This window comes from Nestor notabilis, unplaced genomic scaffold (assembly GCF_000696875.1).
Source record: "Nestor notabilis isolate BGI_N333 unplaced genomic scaffold, ASM69687v1 scaffold4922, whole genome shotgun sequence".
NCBI lineage: Eukaryota > Metazoa > Chordata > Aves > Psittaciformes > Psittacidae > Nestor > Nestor notabilis.
This window is the reverse complement of record NW_009917802.1, coordinates 48,775-68,945: the sequence shown is the minus strand read 5'-3', so window position 1 is coordinate 68,945 and position 20,171 is coordinate 48,775. Positions and strand designations below refer to the sequence as shown.

The 20,171-nt window shown below is 36.7% G+C and overlaps 1 protein-coding gene across 1 annotated transcript in view; it reads right to left on the bottom strand.

Annotated features, from left to right (window-relative positions):
* The window catches only part of SPATA17 (spermatogenesis associated 17), a gene marked incomplete at its 5' end in the record, with an annotated part of 78,084 nt that overhangs the window by 11,106 nt on the left and 46,807 nt on the right, over positions 1-20,171 (bottom strand). The window contains 2 exons of the mRNA XM_010009409.1: positions 7,660-7,795; positions 16,343-16,494. Coding sequence (XP_010007711.1) covers positions 7,660-7,795; positions 16,343-16,494 — 288 coding nt within the window. The remainder of the gene's footprint in view (positions 1-7,659; positions 7,796-16,342; positions 16,495-20,171) is intronic.

Genomic DNA, 20,171 nt, shown 5'->3' with positions numbered 1-20,171 from the left:
AACGATAAGTGCTTTCATTTCAACTTTATGTAACCAGAACAAACAAGGTCTGGATGAGTACTATCAAATAATAAGTAGCTTGGTTTTGCAGATATGTTCCATAAAGAGTTTTAAGTGACTTCAAAATATAGCCTTTTTAATTCAATATTGTTGCAAATTGAATCGAATTGAAATACATTATGTTTGGCAGATATATAATCTTAATAACAAGAATGCTGAACAGTCTATCCAAAATTGTCATCAAAAGGCCAAGCACTTCGCAGTTGAGTGTGAGGATTTTCATTTCATTTTTGATCAAACAAGAGACTTCAAAATGTTTAAGCAAGGTGTACAATGGGAATTATAGAGAAAGTTAAAGCATACATATATCTCCCTCATGGAAATACTGGTTGAAGTCAGCTCTTACTAAAAAGGAAAATTTTCCCTTATGCCGCTAACATACAAGTTACATTATGAAATGAGGAAGGTAGTCAAAGCAAGGCATTTATCATCCAGCAGACAAATGACACAGGATTGCTAGTTAGACAGTATACTAAGTACCATCTAATTTTCTCTTTCAAATCAATTTATTCTTCAAAGCCTTGGATCATCATCAAGGGACTGCATTTTCCCGTTGAGAAATTACAGAACTGAAAATAAGGTTTTATAAAACATTCAACTAGTTGCCCACAAACCCTTACAAATAACCACTAGGAATGGATTTGATTAGACAAGTGGTGGCAGTATCTTTTCTTATGCAAATAAGTGAACGGCTTCACTCTTCTCAGTCACTACTTTGTAATATTCTTTAAAATCAGACCTTGTAACTCATCAGTAACCTTCACCAGAAAGTTTTTTCAGCCTTTCCTTTCAGCCTCCCAGTTATCCACAGATTCTTTTCTGCATTTAGTTAAACAGTAGCCAGGGATACACTTTGTATGTTTTAATTTGCTTCGCAGTGTTTACCTTCCTTCTACACCAAAGAAAATAAACTGAAAGATTGCTGGTAGTTAATAATCACTTGCATTACATATATCTAGAGTAGCAATTTCCAAAGGCAGCTCAGCAGTGGTGACCTTAAGGATTGTTTCAAAGGAAACAATCTACAGCTCAAGAAGTATTCCAGGGGGAGCTCTGAAAGTGATCTTCATAACAAAATGTATTTCTGTAAATATGACACAGTGATTCAGGAAGGAATCCAGAAAGATCATCATGTCAACTGTCAAAAGTTGAAACAGATTTGCTTTCCTGGAAGACTGAATGGGGGCATCATATTATGAGAGACAGTTCATTCTAGGCCTCTGAATGAGAGGTAATGTCTGGTGTTCCCACTCTTGGATGAGACATTCTCTTGCTTTTTTTAATACATTTCCTTCTCAACAGAACATTAGGACATTTACTAAAAATAAGTAAACAAATCAGAAGTAGAAATTGTAAAAGTGATTTTAAGCCATTTTTTGTTATCCAGATTCAGAGACCAATTGCTTATTAAGCTGGTCTGTGACATTAAATTGGGCAACACTGCTCTTTTTTTGTACTACCTAACCAGGTAGTGGAACATCTGAGTTCCAAGGAACTTGCAGCTCTGAAAAGTAATGCTGCTGTGGGAATCATCCTATGAGGAAGCAAGGAATTACTCAAGTTGTAATTCACATGAAGGTACAGCAGCGTTCTGACTCACAATAGCTGTCCTGAGAGCAGAAAATATATGCTACAGGGTACAAAAGGCAGACTGCTCGTGAATGGTATAGAATGTATTGTTGTAGGGCCAGATCCTTGAGTTTGGTGTAGGGCTTTTTTTTGTGTAGGCCTCGGAATCGGAAGAAAAGCGATAGAAAGCAGCTTTATCTTGGAAACAGATAGTTGATGACTCAAACTGAAGGTCCATTTTGAGAATCTGATTAGACACATCAAGTCACGACAGCAATAATAATCATACAAGAGCCATGTCACTGGCTGTGGATTGCTGGAGTGCAACACACTTTGGCAACAACCCTTATTATCCCTGACGTGGCCCATGAGGAAACTGGTAGTATAACAAGGAAACTTTAACAGATCATCTAATAACTCCCCTACAATAGGGTCTCTCCTGGCTGCCACATTATGTCAGCTTGGCATTGCCTAGGAAAACACGTTGCTGTTGCACTGAGGAACTAAGAATCTGATATTCAAAATGTGTGTATATAAAATATTAGTAACTTCTGCCACACAGCATACTGGTAAATATGGCCTTACAAGTTTTAAAACATGCAAGAAGGCTGATAGTATGGATGCACATTCATCAGCCAATACTACACTGTATTAGAAAATATTCTTGTGTCATCTTTTTTTCCTAATCAAAATGAAAAGAGAACAAGCAAATTCCTGGTTGTCATCGTCCTGCCACAATCGGAGACAGGAAAAGGTTAAAGCTCCACATATACATTACACCTGAGTCAAGTCTAATCACTACAAGATTAGGAAAAAGTGAGTTAAGATGAAATTTAAATACACTTCAGTATAGTCAGGGGCAGAAAAGCATGAACACTGTATGAAACAAATCTGCCACTTAATGGTAGCATCCACTAGACACAAGATTGTTGTATGTTGTTGGTCCTTCAAGGGCTGAAACTAATTTTCAAACAGAACAAATCACTTCCTCCCTTCCCTGCCCTGTTTTTCCCTTGCAGTAATACTATACAAAGATAAATTTGCTGTGGAATCACAGGGCACAGTGGTCTTATAAGAATATGGAAGAAAATGGGTTGGTCATGGCTATGTAGAACGGTCACACTCACTTTCAAAGGCACTTTCAGGCTATTTCAGGGTCACCTTGCAGGAGTCTTCCCACATACCTAGAAATTAGGGCCCTACTTGATAATGTGATTCCACTTGGGCTATAATGTGAGCAATAATGAAAACAGTAGAGGTTATTGAACTTTCAGAGGCAGCAGACTATGTAAAGTAGGATGAAATCCTTGGGCACACAGAATTTCTCATCACAGAAAGTCCAAACTTCATGAAGTCATCTCAGACGAATTATGCAGCTGAGACATTCATAGAGATTTGGTCCTTAAAATCTTCTTTATGGCAGAAAGCAAGTCAAAGATCAAGAATTTTTTCCATAGTCTGTTACCCCAGATGAGAAATTTCTGCCAGTTCTTGGACAAAGAGCCAAATTTACACCTCGTGTGAATCAATGAGACTCTATACCTTGCATTATACTTAAGTTGTAATACTCTTTATGCAAACTCTGCCTTAAAATAGGCACACAGGTTGGTGTTTAACTGTTATATATGTCATGATTTAATTAAATACTTCTGCAACTTCATATAATCTCAGTTGAAGGCAATGTGTTCAACAAAATGGACTGAAACTGACTGTGCCTTTATGTACTCTGGATGAATTTGAGCCTGCAGTTCTCTGCCTCTGGTGACGAAGATGGAAGTAATATTATTTATATAAGGATCAACTATTGCCTGCTCTAATGGCTACACGATACAGTGTGAAAATGCCAGCAGTGTTGACCACAGCCCCATTTCTACAGCTGCACCAAAAATAGAGTTGTGTTGGTGGGGAATTACAAGGGCTATTTTAACTTGTGTAGGCAAGGCCATGACAATCAGAAATATTTGAACTTGATATTTGATTAATGCTGGCAGTAGCCTATAAGTGATTTCCTCTTGATGATGTCTAATTATTTAATTATTTCCCATTATTAATGGAATGAAACAATTCCAAACAAACTGCTAGAATGACTATTTTGCAGGAACCTCATAATCATCAATTCCTACATGTAGAAATCTTCCCAAAATTACAGCAAGCCAGCCTGTTGAACTTGAAAGGCATATTTTATCCCAATCAATGCATAAAAGTAAAATTATCCATAACTAAAGCATGTTTCTCTGCTGTACAGTTCAGCTGTAATGATCCCCACACACTGCACTTGCACATCAATTATGATAATCATAATCACGGTCATTAAGCCGAATGTTCATTATTATCAGGATGCTGGTGACAGCAGATTCATCGGGTGCAATGAGCAGGCAGTCACAGTCCCACCCAAGTTTCTGCAGACAGTGTTGTGCCACATTAAATCTATGATGTGTTCCACATCCCACTCCATTCCAAAAGCTGTAGACGGTAAAGGTCAACTTTATGTTCTGTGCAAAATGCTTAGGTTCTCTAAATTAATTCTTTGCAGTACTGGGTATTTTTATGCTTTTTTAGATAATAAAATTCTGTTTAGGGCCAAAATGCCTGTGCAAATAATGAAACAGTGATGCAGTTGTACTGTTACGCACCTATAATAAGGCATCAGAGGAAAGAATCTATCAGGAAGGAACATCTTAAAATGTCACTTCCTGAATTTTGCAAACAAGAAAACATTAAATGCTGCCATTAAAGTCATTTTTTTAGAATGCATATGCAAACTAATTCCAATACCGATTAAAGGCTGTAAGCTATAATTTCTGCCTCAGTAAATACGAACATATGTGAGTGTTTTGACATCCCGAAGATTATAGTTAGCTTATTTGATCCCTTGACTGTCCAGCTGCATTGGAACTTATTGTTGTAGATTAAATTCATAGTGACTGGTAAATTTTTTATATTGATAGTTCTGAAATAAATTCTATCAAAGACATTCCATTGTATTTAGACATCAAATAGTAAACTTAAAACATGCAAGTATTTTTATTTTTGTAGTGTTCTGCAACTGGGTGAAATAACTAGATTCAGTTTCAGATAGAATTACAGAATCATAGAATGGTTTGGGTTGGAAGGGACCTTTCGACCATCCAGTTCCAACCCCCTGCCACGGGCAGGGACACCTTCCACCAGAGCAGGTTGCTCCAAGCCCCTGTGCCCAACCTGGCCTTGAACACTGCCAGGGACGGGGCAGCCACAGCTTCTCTGGGGACCCTGTGCCAGCGCCCCACAGGGAAGAACTTCTTCCTTATATCTAGCCTAAATCTCCCCTGTTTAAGTCTAAACCCATTCTCCCTTGTCTTATTGCTACAGTGCCCAATGAATAGTCCCTCTCGAGCATCCTTGTAGGCCCCCTTCAGAAGTGTAGTATTTCTATTTCTTGTTTATTTTTAATGAAGAATTAGAATATAACAGTTTTTCCCTTAACTCAAAGTTCTTTGAAATGTAAAGTGAATGAGATAAAATTTTTCAGATTATAACTAGATGAAAAGAAGAACTATTAACTTTTCCTCACATAGATATGGTAATTATAATGTTTAGAGGAAGTCTATGCTAATACCCTTTCATTTTCCAGAAGAAATATAACAAGGCAATATTTTGCTTTGTTGTTCATTTTGCTTCTAAAGTAATTATATAATTTACATACTAATCTTTTTGTGACTTGAATTAAAATGCATACTTACAAACACATGAAAACCTCAGGAAAATACAACTAGGACATGCTCATGAACATACACAGGGTAATGTTGTTATATGTGGTTTAAAAATAGCCAGCTAATATCAAATAATACCTCAGCAGCTCAGAGAGGTCGTTGCTCCACTGACAACTGAACTGACTCCTTGGTAAAACTTACATGGTAGTTTGTCTTATGAGCAGTGATATGAGAAACTTCTTTTGTATAATACTGTCAGAAGCTGAATATATGTTACAGCAGGGTTGTTAGCTCTTTGGGTTGTAATAGAAGTTGCATCCACAAAAATATCACCTCATGGGGATTTCAAAGGAAGGCTGTGTTTAACAGACAAAGTCTTCAGCACAAATTTTGGCTGGTAATGTTTTAATACATTCCTTTTAGCCTTTTGATTCATTAGAACAGGATAATTTTGTTCATAGCACTGATATTTGCAAAGTTTAAACACAGTTTAGAACTAAGAAAGTGACAGGGAGTTCTTTCAAGTTTAATAGTAATGAAAGTCTGACCTCACACCTGCCCATCAGACCTTTTTCCATTAAAATATAGTGAGGAGGTGCAGGTTTGGTTTTGTTTTGGGTTTTTTGGAGAGTTTTTTTGGTTGTTTTCTTTCTAGCAATAATGACCGATTAAAGCAGCAGGTGGGTCATAAATAGCTCTTTTCTCTCTCTGTTGGGCTAAGCAGCTTCTAATGGAAGCTTCCCATTGATTTAGAATTAGGTTGGGAGGCTGTATGCATGTTGAGTTAATGTAAAGTGAGTTTAGCTGTTTCAGCTGAGCTCATAATTTATATAATATTACATATGTGCGATATGATATTCAATATAAATATATTTACATTGTTTGATATCATCATCTGAGCCTGATCAGGAACTGGAAAAGTAAGAGTCTTCACAGGACAAGATCAGCACCACCAGTAAGACTTTTAGATCTTTTTTATACATCATACTTCTGCTGTGGAAGCCCAGCCAGTCATATTCTCCACTCATTGCTTTTGAAAGACAAATTCACATCTTTTTGAATTTTGATCTTTGTGCCTTTAATTGCAATGAGATTCAATTAATGTGTGTTAAAATACCAAAATTATACTCAGAGATAATTTTTAAAGTTTTTATAAAGAATTCTTCTAAAAAATATTACTTCTCAAAACAAGATTCATTGGAACTTGTTTCCAAAGGTTAAGTTACTTCCAGGGGAACAAGTAATCACATCTTACACAATTCTAGAATTATCTAGGTTGTAAGTGACCCCTTGAGATCATCTAGTCCAACCCACCTGCTCAGCTAGAACACAGTGCAAGGACCTTGTCCCAGTGGGGTTTTGAATACCTCCAAAACTGGAGATTCCACAACCTCCTTGGCCAACCCGTGCCAGTGCTCTGTCACCCTCTCAGTAAAAATTCAGATGGAATTTCATGCATTTCAATTTGTGTCCATTGTCTCTTTTCCTGTCACTGGACACTACCGAGACTGAGAGGAGTCTGGCTCCCTCCGCTTCATTCTCTCCTATCAGGTGTTTATGAACATCTCCTATCAGACTTCTCCAAATGGAAGAGTTCCAGCTTTCTCAGCCTTTCTTCCTACAAAAGATGCTCCTTAACTATCTCTGTGGCTCTGTACTGCACTCTCTATCAACTCCGTTATCTTTCTTGTACTGGGAAATTTTAATGTGATTCTGATACAAGTAGAAGTAATGCAAACATGACACAAACATGTTAGAACATGTTCTGAGGAAATTACCTCTCGTAGCATTACAAAACCAAAAATATGAGCTGCTCCTGACAAAGCAGGAGATTTAATGAGACTATCTTAAAATAAAAAATGGCTCTTCACTGATTTTTAGATGTTTTACATAGATTTTGTAAAAAGATTTTTTACAAAGATTTTGATTTTTTGCAAAGCAGTAAAATATTTTGTTGTTCTTAATCTGGTTTTGCCATCATTTTCTGAAGGTTTATCCTAATGTGCAAGAGTAAATATGCAACCTCTCCTAAAGGGAGAGAAAAATCTCTCAGAAAAGGCAACACAGATAGAACAAAACTTATATAACCAAAGCTGTATTTAATCAGGCTTTTAAATGCTCAACACGTAGGTGCTGAACTTCCTCAAATCATACTTACCAGAAGAAGAGTTGAGGAAACCTGACATCTCATCACATCAGCTCTAACTATGTGATTTTATAACACACTAGAAAGATTCCCATTGGATTCCATGATCTCTGGATGAGGCTCAAATTCACAGAGTTCTCATATGATAACAATCTAAAAGCAAACCATACCTTGATTCTTGCAGTGACTTACCTTGTCTGCTACCCACTTCTTAGGGTTTTCTTCTCGGAAGTGTTTACTCCCATATGCTTCTTGGCCATATTTGCCTGACCCATGAATTAATGGGTCATACTTCTTATCTTTGTTATACGAAGAAAATGGCAGAAATCTGAAAATCAAGAATAGTTTAAAACCAGTTATGCTCAACTCTAGATGCCACAGGATTGATGTAAGTCATAGATATCAGTGCTACGGGAGGTGACATGAATACATGTTTCCTACTATTTTCCACTACATTTTTAATGTTCCCCTTTGATATTAGAATCACAGAATCAACTAGGTTGGAAAAGACCTTTAAGATGATTACCCCAGGACTGCCAAGACCACCACTAAACCATATCACTGTGGGCCTCATCTACATGGTTTGTGAACACTTTATTATGAGAGGATTACTGCAATTTCCCCTATAGCTGCTTTTAAATTAAATTTGAAGCAAAGAGATACAGACTTCCATTGGGATAAAATGAAGACTTTCGGTACAAACATGTAACTTGGTTCACTTGTACCTTAAACTAGATATGCATGATTTAATATCTGTTAATTAAAGCTAAATAAACCATACTGTCATTTCGCAGAATAGAAACTTATACAAGTAGTACTGTTGACTTTCACGTATTGGCAGACCACAAAGCAAAGAAATTATTTCTTCTGAATTCACAAATTGTGTACTTCATCCTCAAGTTATGATGCTGTCCTAATTAGCAATCTTTTGGAACCTGATTCCCTTACTGATGGCGGACTCCCTGCTTATATAGTGCCACTGAACACCGAAGCTCCAGCTACCTGCTTTGATCACGGAACAGTTTTTCAGATGGATGTCCCTAACTCTTATGCAGGTTTTCTGGGTAGGTTCCACACCAAATGGTATGGAGGAAGGTGAAAAATATCCTATATGTACAGAATCTGCAAAAGACCCTACAAAGATGTCTTAGCTCCATCTATTTCAGTTTGCGAGAGAGTTACAAGAGCAAACAAGTACATGAAGTAAAACCTTGTGAATTAACTTATAATTGCTGGTATTCTGAAAAAGCAATATGCATTCTTTATTCCACAAGTGCAGGAAAAAATATTATGCAGTAAAATGAGAAATATATGCTTCAGAAGTTTAACACATCACTTTAATTGCCATGACAACAGGTGTAGTTAAGTAAAACCTTTTCCTAGTTGAAAGCTTTTCAGAATCCAGAATCCCTATAAGAGTTAGACAGTCAAACAAGTTTTTGATAAGATAGGGATTAAAATACCTTTCTTTGTCTCTTAGCTGATACAGACTCAGAAAATTATTTATTTGAACTGATCCATCAGCAACTGTTTAAGTGTTTGTTTGCTTAAATTACATTTCTTTCTTTCCACTTCATAAAAAGAAACAGGTTTAGAATCTTGCCAGCAGTATCAATTTAATCCATGAAGTACCACAAACAAATGACATGTAAAGTTAGTGAAAGAAAAACACCGAGTTAGCAGACTTTTAAATTATACAAAGCTATAGTAGCATGTGTATACTCAAGGGAAAGGACACGCTCACATAAGACAGATTATGGTACTTGTAATGCTAATTTGCACATGGGATGGACATCACACACACACAAAAATTAATGTGGCCCCAGTGTCCCAGAGAATACATTGAAGGTGCTGTGAGCCGGCTGCTCCACTTGCAGTTTTTATCACTTCTGAATTGCATTTTAATAGTACATTTTTCTTTTGTTCAGACATGAAAGAAAATTGGCTTTCTCAGGGGATCGGATAGCTGAGAAGACGAGGCTAGCCATTTTTAGGGATTTGCCCATGTACACACAGAATGTAGTTGAGCCATAGTATTCATAATTTAATGTGAATGCTGTATCTGTAAGATTTATATACAAAATGGCAAAAAAAATAATCAAGGAAAATAAAAGATAAATTATTATATTTTTCCCTATAAAATTTCCTACATAGAGATTTTGATTTTACTGCGGATCACTTAATCTTTGTCTTTTTGGCAAAAGAATGTGATCGATGTCCTACCACGATTCCAAACAAAAGTGTATATACACTGTAGCACTTTAAGACACAACTAACAGCATGTTCTACGTGTAGCTTAGCATAAATGTGATCTTGCCCATTTGTTCTATTATCTCCTCTAAGATCATTAAGTGGAGTATGTGTCATACAGCCTGGAATGTATGTCTATGGCTGAGTAAAAGAAAAATGATATCAGCTATGAATTTCTGAGGAAGAACATTGAACAATAAAAAAATATTGAAATGGAAATGAAATAACTAAAAATATAATAGGGTATAATGGTATAAAGTAGCCTGAAGTAGAAACTTTCTTTTTTTAATCCTGTCTATAGTTCCACTGTCAGAGCCAGGTGGGCAGATCCTTATAGTGCTAACAATCTCACTACAAGAAAGGATTATATGCTTACAAATTCAATGTCTGTTTAGAGCAACTAAGACTTCTCATTAGTCTAAGTGAATAAGTAATTAAAAAGAACACTAAAACAATTTTTTGTGTTAAGTAGGGTAACCAAATTAATGGGAGTCATACAAAAGTCATTATACCCCCACAACCAATGATAATAGTAAAAAGCAATAGCACTGCAAAACACTTCAGTAATGGTATCGTGTTCTGTAGCTTGATATATACACCTGACACAGCTTTTCCCCAAATTAATGACATTATGTGCTCTGAATGTGACAGAAGAGAGTGATGGAAGGAGAAGAAAATTAAATCCAGACAGTGGTATGATGTGTGCAAATTGAGACCTCACTAATTTTATCCCCAAAAAGCTCACTCTCAGGATTCTTACATCTGTGTTTCAGCTTCTCCTTGTGGTTTAAATGTAAATTCAGAAATCCTGAAAGGTTTTCAGTAAATATGACAGAGACAGAAGTAGCAGGATCAAAGAAGAATTAAATTCCATATTGGTGTTATATTATGCCATAAAACACAGCATAAGCTGAGTCTTTCCAAAAGTTGATGATTTAATGGAAGCTGAATGTTCCCTAACGAAAGAAATCTGAAATTGAAAAGTTATTTCATTTCACCCATCACAAAAGCTTGAATGCTAAAGAATACATGCAAGACGGGGAAAGAGCTGGAACCAAAAATGGGAAACTGCCTCAGGTTCTACAAACAGCAGTATTACACATAGATAACCTGAGGGAGGACCAGACCAAAGCTGGCAGCATCACTGGTAACGGCAGCCAACTGCATGGTTGCCAAGACCACACCATGTTGAACCTAATAAGCATAAAAAGACCTAGAAGCCTCAACTTAGTAGCCAGTCCTGGAGCTGACAGCTGCTAGTGGCATGTATTTGAGTTTTGAAAGATATCCTAGATATCCTAGATCTGTTGTTAACAAAACCAAATCTCCTTCCCTTCACCCATACTATCCTGCACCTCTCTGCTACTATTCATTACTATTAATTTCATCTTTCTAATCCTTCTTTTCCTCACATTTTTATCCCCTCATGATCTTTCCTCTTGCATGCCTCACCCACCATTTCTTCCCTCCATCCTGTCTCTTTTATTGGACTATCTCTCACTATTGTGACAGGAGATGGAAGAGGCTTTTTAGACACTGAAGACTTCCCAATTGGATTGACCAAGATGATAAAAGCAGCAGTAGGTACAGGGCTCTAGTGTCTATGACAATGTGGGAGGAGAAAGCAGCAGCACAAAGAAGAAGGATTTGCCAGGTCCATCATTTGCTGCTGGGTGGCACTGTCCCAGTGCTGTATGATACCAACAGGACACAGTTCAGAGGCATTAACATTTTCTTGAATTTAAATGGTGGCAAAAAACCAGAGTGGTCCTTCAGCATGTTCGCTGGACCTGCCTAAGAGGCAAAACCCCAGCAGTGTAGCAGGGCAAACAGGTAATCCTGATACCAAAAATGCTTCAAACTTTACCCAGGCTTCTGAGAAAGAACTGGCAGTACATCTACTGACAGGCTGCCACACATGCTGCACTACCAGGACACAATCAGAAATATTAAAACCACTGAACTGGATGGAATATTCTGCTTACGTGGTTTCTCAAACTTCCATAATATTTGTATGTACTGTACAGTTTTGTAATTTAGTAGTAAAAATGCTGCCAAAATCTTAATGTACAATAGTGGAGTCTAATTGTGGTTCTATGCAATAGCAATTCAATTCCTTGTTGCGTTGATCTAATTCAAATAAAGCAGTTTTACCCCACTTTTGACCATGAACAGTTAGCTACAATCAAATTGTGCTTCTCTATCAGGAAGCTGTGACTCTTTCATATTTTATTTTCTTTAAATAAAACATGAAATTAATTTTAAGCTTTCAAATTTGTGTTATACCTGAAGTAATTTCATCATCAAATCCAACAAAGTCTATCTTTTCACTCAGGGAACAAAGGAAGAAGTACAATGGTTTCCCATCTCAAAACAACTGCAGCAGCACAGCCATTATTTAGTTCATAATGAGTGCATATTAAAATCAAAACGTTATTCACAAAAACAAAGACAGAATATTTTACTTCACATATCTAGTCAGATTACCTTTTGTGCAGTATCTTGCCATAAGAAACTTATTTCGGGTGCATTGTTAAACATATTGTCTACAGCAATATACTAACTGCATACTTTTTTAATCCACTAGCAATCGCTTTTATCCTAACGACAGTAAATCTAAGAATCCTCCGGCTTTTTCTGTTAAACTCCTGCCTGCAATAATGCAAAGTGACAAAGAAAAACATAGTCTAGTTCTTGCAGGAAATAAAAGATCTCTTCTGCAGTAAATTCTGGAACTTCTTAATTATACACAGACTTATTATCTGCATCCCCAGTGTTATAAAGTACCAGAACTTCATTAGAAAAATTAAGATGGGAAAATGAAGGCACTACTTTGTAAATTTCCAGTGGAAATTAGCTGGAAGAAGCAGAGGAATACTGGATCAAAAGAGGGTAATCATGCTTAACTGTGCCCTAGAGCACCCGCATGTATAATACAATTTGCACAGTAACTACCTCTCCTATTACTGCTTGTTTGGAGTATTCTGTGTTAATGGGGTTAGCTAATTTAGTATTTTAACTTAAAAAGACTCTGCTGATTAATAAATGTTGCACACTGTGCTAGTAATTAAAATAAATGGAAGAGTTACAAATAGAAGTTGAATTGTTAAGAAAACATTATCTGAAAATATATGATAATCCCTGTTTATCATAATACAATGACAGTCCGGAAAATATGCAAATTGCTGAAGTTGCAAAGCATATGAAGAAAGTTTTCAGATGTGTTATATTTGTATGACATAAAATGTAGAAGCCATTTTCACTATGGCTAAATCAGAAATACAGTAAAAGATCTTCTAAATGTAGAATTTGAAGGCATTTTTTAAACTCTTAAATCTTCTCGAAGTGCCCTGATTTTTAAATGTTATTACCATTAAAACCAGGCACTTCATAACACTGATGCTCTCCAAGTACAGAGCTTATTTAGATCACTAACTGCTCTGTAAGTGCACCTTTTGTGCACAGCACTGTGTAGCACAGAAGCCCCTAACCTGGTTCTAAAGGAAAGCATTATCTCGCTGAGAATAAGCCGGTGAGGAGCATGGTGCTGCAGTGTTCACATAGCACAGGAGAGGCAGGGTGTGCAGACATTGCACTCTGCTGCACACAAGCAGTGCATTCAGGACTGGCTTGGCTATCTCCAGTGCAGCACTGAGCACGGACATAGCCAGAAGCAGAGATGACTTGCCTGATGTCACACCAGACTACAATAAATCAGGAAACCTCAGCTTTATGCTACTGCTGGTTTATCCCTATTCTATCACCGCATTGCAACTCGTTCTGATGGGTGTTGACTTTATAAAGATGCTTAAAAGTATTCTTTGAAGCATGAGGCATATTATGTGAGAGATTTTAACAAAGTTAATGAAAACAATTCAGGTTTTTTAGTCCAGCATGCAGCTGAATAAAGAAATTGTCACACTTAGTGATCTAAATCTGCTAGATCCAGCAGTTGGTGTCTCAAACTAGACACTAGTTTATTAAGTGGCCATCCCAAAGGAGGCCAATTGTCATTCCTACCCAAGCGGAGGGGGAAATCACTTCATTTGTATGAAAAATAGCACAATAAGGCAGTAACAGCTTCAATTACCTGAAAAAAAGGAATCATTCTTATTAAGCTGGATTACCCAGTTGCTCTATAGGAAATTCCAGCAGTTGCTTTAAGGAAGCACAACATTCTCTCTTGCTTTCATTTGTACTGCTTCCGCCTGCCTCAAACTCCCCCACAGCTTTTTCAATTACTTCTGCATTATATCAGAAGCAATAACTTTCTCAGAACACTTGGAGAAAACGTATTTCTGCTTCAAAGAACCCTGATAATCAGAGGCAAGTGAGAATTCTGAATTTTGTTGGAAATTGCAGGTATACACTCACAATTAGTCTATCTCAAAAGGTATCACACAACATTCAGGATTTCATTTTATGCAAACATAAGCTTTCCCAACAAATGCCACATACTTCCACTGTTCATTCCCTCCTTATTTTCTAAGATAGAGGAATAATCAGCACAGGAAGCACTACCAGGAAGAAATACAGTCCCAAAGTACACAATTACATAGGAAGAGACAGAAATTTTTCAATTTATAATAGACACTGGTGAGGAAAAAAAACCTACTGCAGAATCTGAGTAACCCTTTGAGGACTTGCCCCTGGAGACCAGCATCTCACACAGCAGCTGCAGCAATACTAGAGAGCGTTAGTCCTGATGATGACCTGCAACTCTGTCATCACCTTTTCAAGGTTACAGATGTGATCCTTGCATGGTTGGTTGAAAATGAACCACAGACAGAATGATCACAGCCTGAAAATGTATAATACACTAGACATTTAGCATGCATGAAGCTGAGAATGACTGGTGTTAGGACATTGCTTCTGTGCATTAAGGATGGCTCTAAATGCTTCCTTACCCATAAGGTAAATAAAGACTCCTGGTCAATTCATATCTAAGTTGGAGACTCCAAATTTAAACTGTACAAGACCACAGCTTCACAATTCACTCACTGAAGAGAGCCAGCAAAATATTTATTACAAGATCTGACCTTCTGACACTGTTGGCATAGTGGTGTCTGGGGTAAACCTCACCAAATAAAGACTGGGCAACATAGTCATGCCTTTAAATGAAGAACATCATCCATCCTCACTTTGAACGCATCAGCCAAAACTTATTCAGTGAAAAGAACACTTAAATGAGAGGCAGAACATTGATTATTACCCAGTGGTTGCTTGCTGGGTTTTTTTGTTTGCTGCTTTCTTTCTTTTTTTAATTTCACTGGCAAAAGCTAGAAATAAAAATAAAGAAGGAAAAAAAAAAGAAATAAAGAAAAATAGCTGGGATTTAAACTAAGACGTGAGATTTAAGCTGCTTCCCCCTCACCCTAATAAATAAAAGAACACCAAGAGAAGCAGAAACCAGAAGCACATTTTACTTGTAACTTAAATCAGTTATGGTTTTGCTACCAAAGGATTAAAAGGTACTATATATCTCATTTTTTTGCACCAAATATAAAAAATAACATTGCCTAAATGTGGAAAAGAAGCCGAACTAAGATTTTTTTTTCTTTCTATTTAAAGTCACTGTTAATATTAAAGCAGGAAAACGATCCAACAATAAAACCAGAAAAGCCAAAGCATGCAAATTAAATTGATTCTGGCATTCTTAAGTCCTAGTCCTGACACACGGCAACATGGAGCTGATGCAAAAGCTTGAAACAGATCAAAGGTAGTAAAGCTTTGTCTCCCAGTGAATCAGTGGATCACAAGCTGCTTATGAGGAAAAGTGATACCTTTCTCTCCTGAATTTTGGTATTAAATTGCCAGAGGATTGCCAAAAGCAGTGAATTCAAGGGAGAAGTTGACAAAACATCAATTTTTTCCAGTTAATGACAAACCCAGAACAAGTGACTTAACAGGCCTTTATCATGAGTGGACAAGAGAGTTCCATCATGACAAGAAAACAACTGGAAATACTTTGTCAATAGCCTTAAGTCTTTCGGGACAGAAGCCTTAAATCTTTTGGCCTGGATTATGTCCGTATTTGGGATCGTATAGAAAAGAAGTGGTCTGTCTGACACTAACACAGATGCTATGGCTTAGGAAACCAAACTGCTTCAAAGATGGTTACAGTTTTACAAATGATGACATGCTCTAACATGTGCAACATACGCTCCCTCCCCTTCCAAGCGAGCTTTGTTAACCTCCTGGGAGAGAAAGCAAGTCTCTTTAGCACACAACACCATTTTTTCCTCACATAATCTGCAAACTCACTGAATATGAAGACCAAACCAGTATTTTTCTCTTGGCAAGGTGCATGTGGCAAAACAGAATTTGCATTTGTTTTCTTATTTCCCATGAAACCCATCTGTTGCATCCCATATTATTATTACTATTACAAATTCTTCTGCAGATTCATAGATATGGATGGCACATGTCACACAATTACAAGATAGGGTCTCTGCCCTGAACAGTTTATAATCTAAGGACGCAGCATTTAGAAGGATGTACATAGAATGTTTGCTAGTAAGCTGTCAGGTTTGACATTTCATTTTGTCAGGCATGAAAGGTTTCTGAAAGCAATGGAATAAAGAAAACATTCTCATAACAATATAAGAAAAAACAAAGAACTTACTCTTTGTCATGGATACAGTTTCCCCAGTCTTCCCTTTTCATTTCCTCTCTGGCCTTGTCTAGTGGTGAATCGATGAATGCTGCCATGTGCAAGGTTGGTTCCAAAGGCTTGTGCCGCTGCCAAAATACTTCAGCAGTATCACGGAAAGGCCCCTGAAAGGTGTAGCACAATATAAGTGTTTTATTGTGGGGTTTCAGTTCTTTTCTATGCTTCTTTTATTCATGACACATCATTAATGAAAGAAGACACAGAATGTCTGGGAAGTATAGCAAGACGTTTCCTCCAAAATCATGAAAGCAGTTGATTTTGGTAGAGTTACAGGTAACACAAAGGTTGATAACATGCTCTAAAGCTCCAAAGAGAAATGTGCCCTCCAGATTTATTTAGCTACTAATAAATATTTATTATTTTAAACTAATAGATTGTTAGCACTGATTAAGAAAACTTAGCTTTTCCTCAGAAAAAAAATATTGGTGAAATGAAATCTGGTAACATGAGTATGAACTGTAACTAGATTCTGCTTAAGTAGAAAGCTGAAGTCTTTTCCTTTTGATAGGATAAATAATGTTTTACCTTAAAGAATATGCTCTTTTCAATTGAACTATAAAGCTATCTGGAAGGTAACTTCATACATGACTTAAGATATAATTCTTCTAATACAGTTCAAACTACTGACTTTAATAATATAAGCATATAGTCTATTTTTGAAAAGTCTAATTCCACATTAATTTCACTATGCTTTAAAAACAAAAAGCAAGCTCATAATTCTTTCACAAGTCCCTGTATATACTAATTCCGTTCTTACAGAGTATATTGTTTAATAACTGATCATATCAGCTTTTACCATTTAACAACACAGCTAAACAGCAGCAGGAAGTCCTTCCCTGTGCTGTCAGTGACATATCCTATGTCTTGCTTTTAGTACTAACCAGTAGGAACTTACCTGAAGTCTGATTAGTGCTATATTACACTCAGGACAGGTCAGTGGCAATTCTGGATTTAGTAGTGTTGCTAATCAATTTTTACTTTATTTTTATCATTGTTGATCCTGCAATGAACTGGTGAAACCTTCTGAAACTACGAACAAAGACTCCTAATCACACCCTTTATTCTTAAAGATATCCTTCTTTAAATAGGTTATCACTAACAAGTCACAGCTGGAGTTACTGCAAGCACTGAGTGAAGACTGTGGGGCTAATAAAAAGAAATGATTCACGCCTCATTTATGTTCACTTATGTTTTACATTAATAGAAACCAATAATAGGAACCAGTTACCATAAAAGTCATGGACCGTAAATAACACAAATGGCAAATAAGTATCATCTAGTACTTTTCACAGCTGGACAGGAGGATTGCTATATTTGAAAGTAGTTAATGGATTTCTATTGGAACTTTACTTTTTAAAGGTACAGCACCATGGTCTGGAGATCGTTTTAAAGGACCTAGTAGGCAAATAAGCATAGTATTTACACTTCTTGCAGAGGCGTTCTTGCTTCTATTTTCTGAATAAATATATATGTTAATTTAATACGACCACAAGAAGTCTTTAAAAACAGAATGAAAAGTGTTACCTCCTGTGAAAGAATAATCAATACTAGAACAGGCCATTAAACCTAGTAAGCAATGTTCTAATACATAATCTGATGATCAAGTTGTAAAAATAGTTTAAAATTGATAATAAAAAATGAATACTCTTTATTGCAAGATGCTTGTGCCAAGTGGGTATGTAAAGGAAAGAAGAAAGAAATGTACTATTATCAAATGTCATGATAAATAGGTTTGCTTCTAGAAAATAGTCCTCCAGAATACTGTATTTCCTCTTCATTTTAAAATATTGTCTCATATTCCACCAGGGTAAGGGCCAAATCAGATTTCCAAGCAAAGGAGATATTCCACTTTTAATTTCTAACACCTCCTAACTCTTTCTCAAGCCATAGTTCAAAGGAAATTAATAGAGAGGAGGGGGAAAAGAGTGCAGTTAAGCAAAGGTGTCTCAAGCAAGCCTGTGTCATCACTAATGAAAGTGGGATATATTTGTTAGAATACTAAGATAATACTAAACATTACCTGTGGCTTTTTCCATTACTCTGGATCATGTATTTGAGGAAATTTACCTAGCAATAGGCACCTTAGGTACCTAAGATGACAAGACCTCTAAAAAATCCACTTACCTATTTCCATTTTACAAGATTAACTGTAAAATGTGTGTAATCTGTGCTAGAATGGTGCCTGCAAACATTTCAGGCATCCTGCTTCAAAATGGAAATGGGGAGGTCAGGCTACAAGAGGAAAGGATGGACTCAACCAACAGTTTTCACCCTGAAAACAACTCACACAACTCTATGTTCTATGTTTGGAATTTGTACTGAGTAGCATAAATCTCACTGCTGATTGGTTTGCCAAATAAAGGTCAGCAGATCAGCATTTTTACTGCTTTATCAGAGAAACAGGAACTACTGACAAAAATTAAGGTCTATGTAGAATTATATATTCTCCACTGCCTCAATCCCCTCAAAATGGCAATGTGCTTTCTGTTACTAATGCCTTTTATTGAACAGATGACTAATTTTAACACTATCTGTGTTCCCACCAAACCATAATTCTAGTTAACTCAGTAGTAAAAATGATAAACCTAACTGATGTATATTTAAGCTTTTATTTTAAATATACTATCTTACACACACAGAGCTTACATATAAAATGCTAAATACTTATTTCCCAAAGAGAAAGCTGAAAAATAGTTAATTTTTATTCTTTTAAAGACACACAATTGACATTCTCATATAACATATCAAACCCTACAGGCAATACAAATTTTAGGTACCTGCAGTGAAGTAACAAGTGAGTCACAGGGGGCTGGATAGATGTTAGAAAAAGAAGCTTGGTGTGAAAAAGTGTTACCACGGAGAGCTAGGACACAAGTCTATCTACTAATTAAATTCCTTATTGTCACACCAGACAACTTTCAGGATGATGTGTTCTGATGGGTTTTCATTTCCAGCTGTTTCATCAGCTCAAACCAGTGTCCTTTCTTAGACATACAACCCTAAATTGTCCAAGTGTTGTGTAGGGATTTAGCCGTGTGACTCCCATTAACATCAATAAGAGTCGCGCAGCTAAATCCACGCTCTGTGCTTTGAAAATTTACCCCACAGTGTACATCCCAGGGTGCGGAAAGGATTAAAGTATTATATAGTAAATTCCCTCTTTGAGGTGCAGAAAATAAACAGGACTCTTCTGGTTTGTTCTAAAGGCTATCTGTGCACGACTGCTGTGCGTGCGTCTGAACTTAGAAAGGTCTGTAAAATATTCCAAACCCAAACAGAAGCTTGTAAGATACTTTGTGTACAGTTTTACAATGGAAAATCTCTGAGTTCTCTCTTTATTTAAAAGCATGATCCCTTTACCATGTCCACTAGGCATAATCTTGCCCTCTATCCTGAGAGGGGATATCACTACTTTCATACTCCCTTTGGTCCCAGAAGGTAAAGCTATAACATCGTATTTATCTCAATCCCAAACTCCCTGATCACCCAAACTGTTTGTGGGCTCACACTTTGTCTCAATTCTACTGTGAGTTGAGTTCATTCAGTGAGGAAGCTCAAGCAGTCAAGGTAGGGAGAACATAAGGAGGGAAGAACAAAGACTGCTCTGAAGTCAATCCTTAATGCTATAAGTAGATCTTCAGTGAAAGTTACTGAGGACACATTTAGAAGCATTGTCTTTCTAAGCAAAATAGAAGTTCTGAAGACACTGTTGTCTTTCAAAGTCAATCAGGCACTAAAAGTGTATGGGTGTGGTAAGGAGAAAGTTCAGCAGATTGGGCAA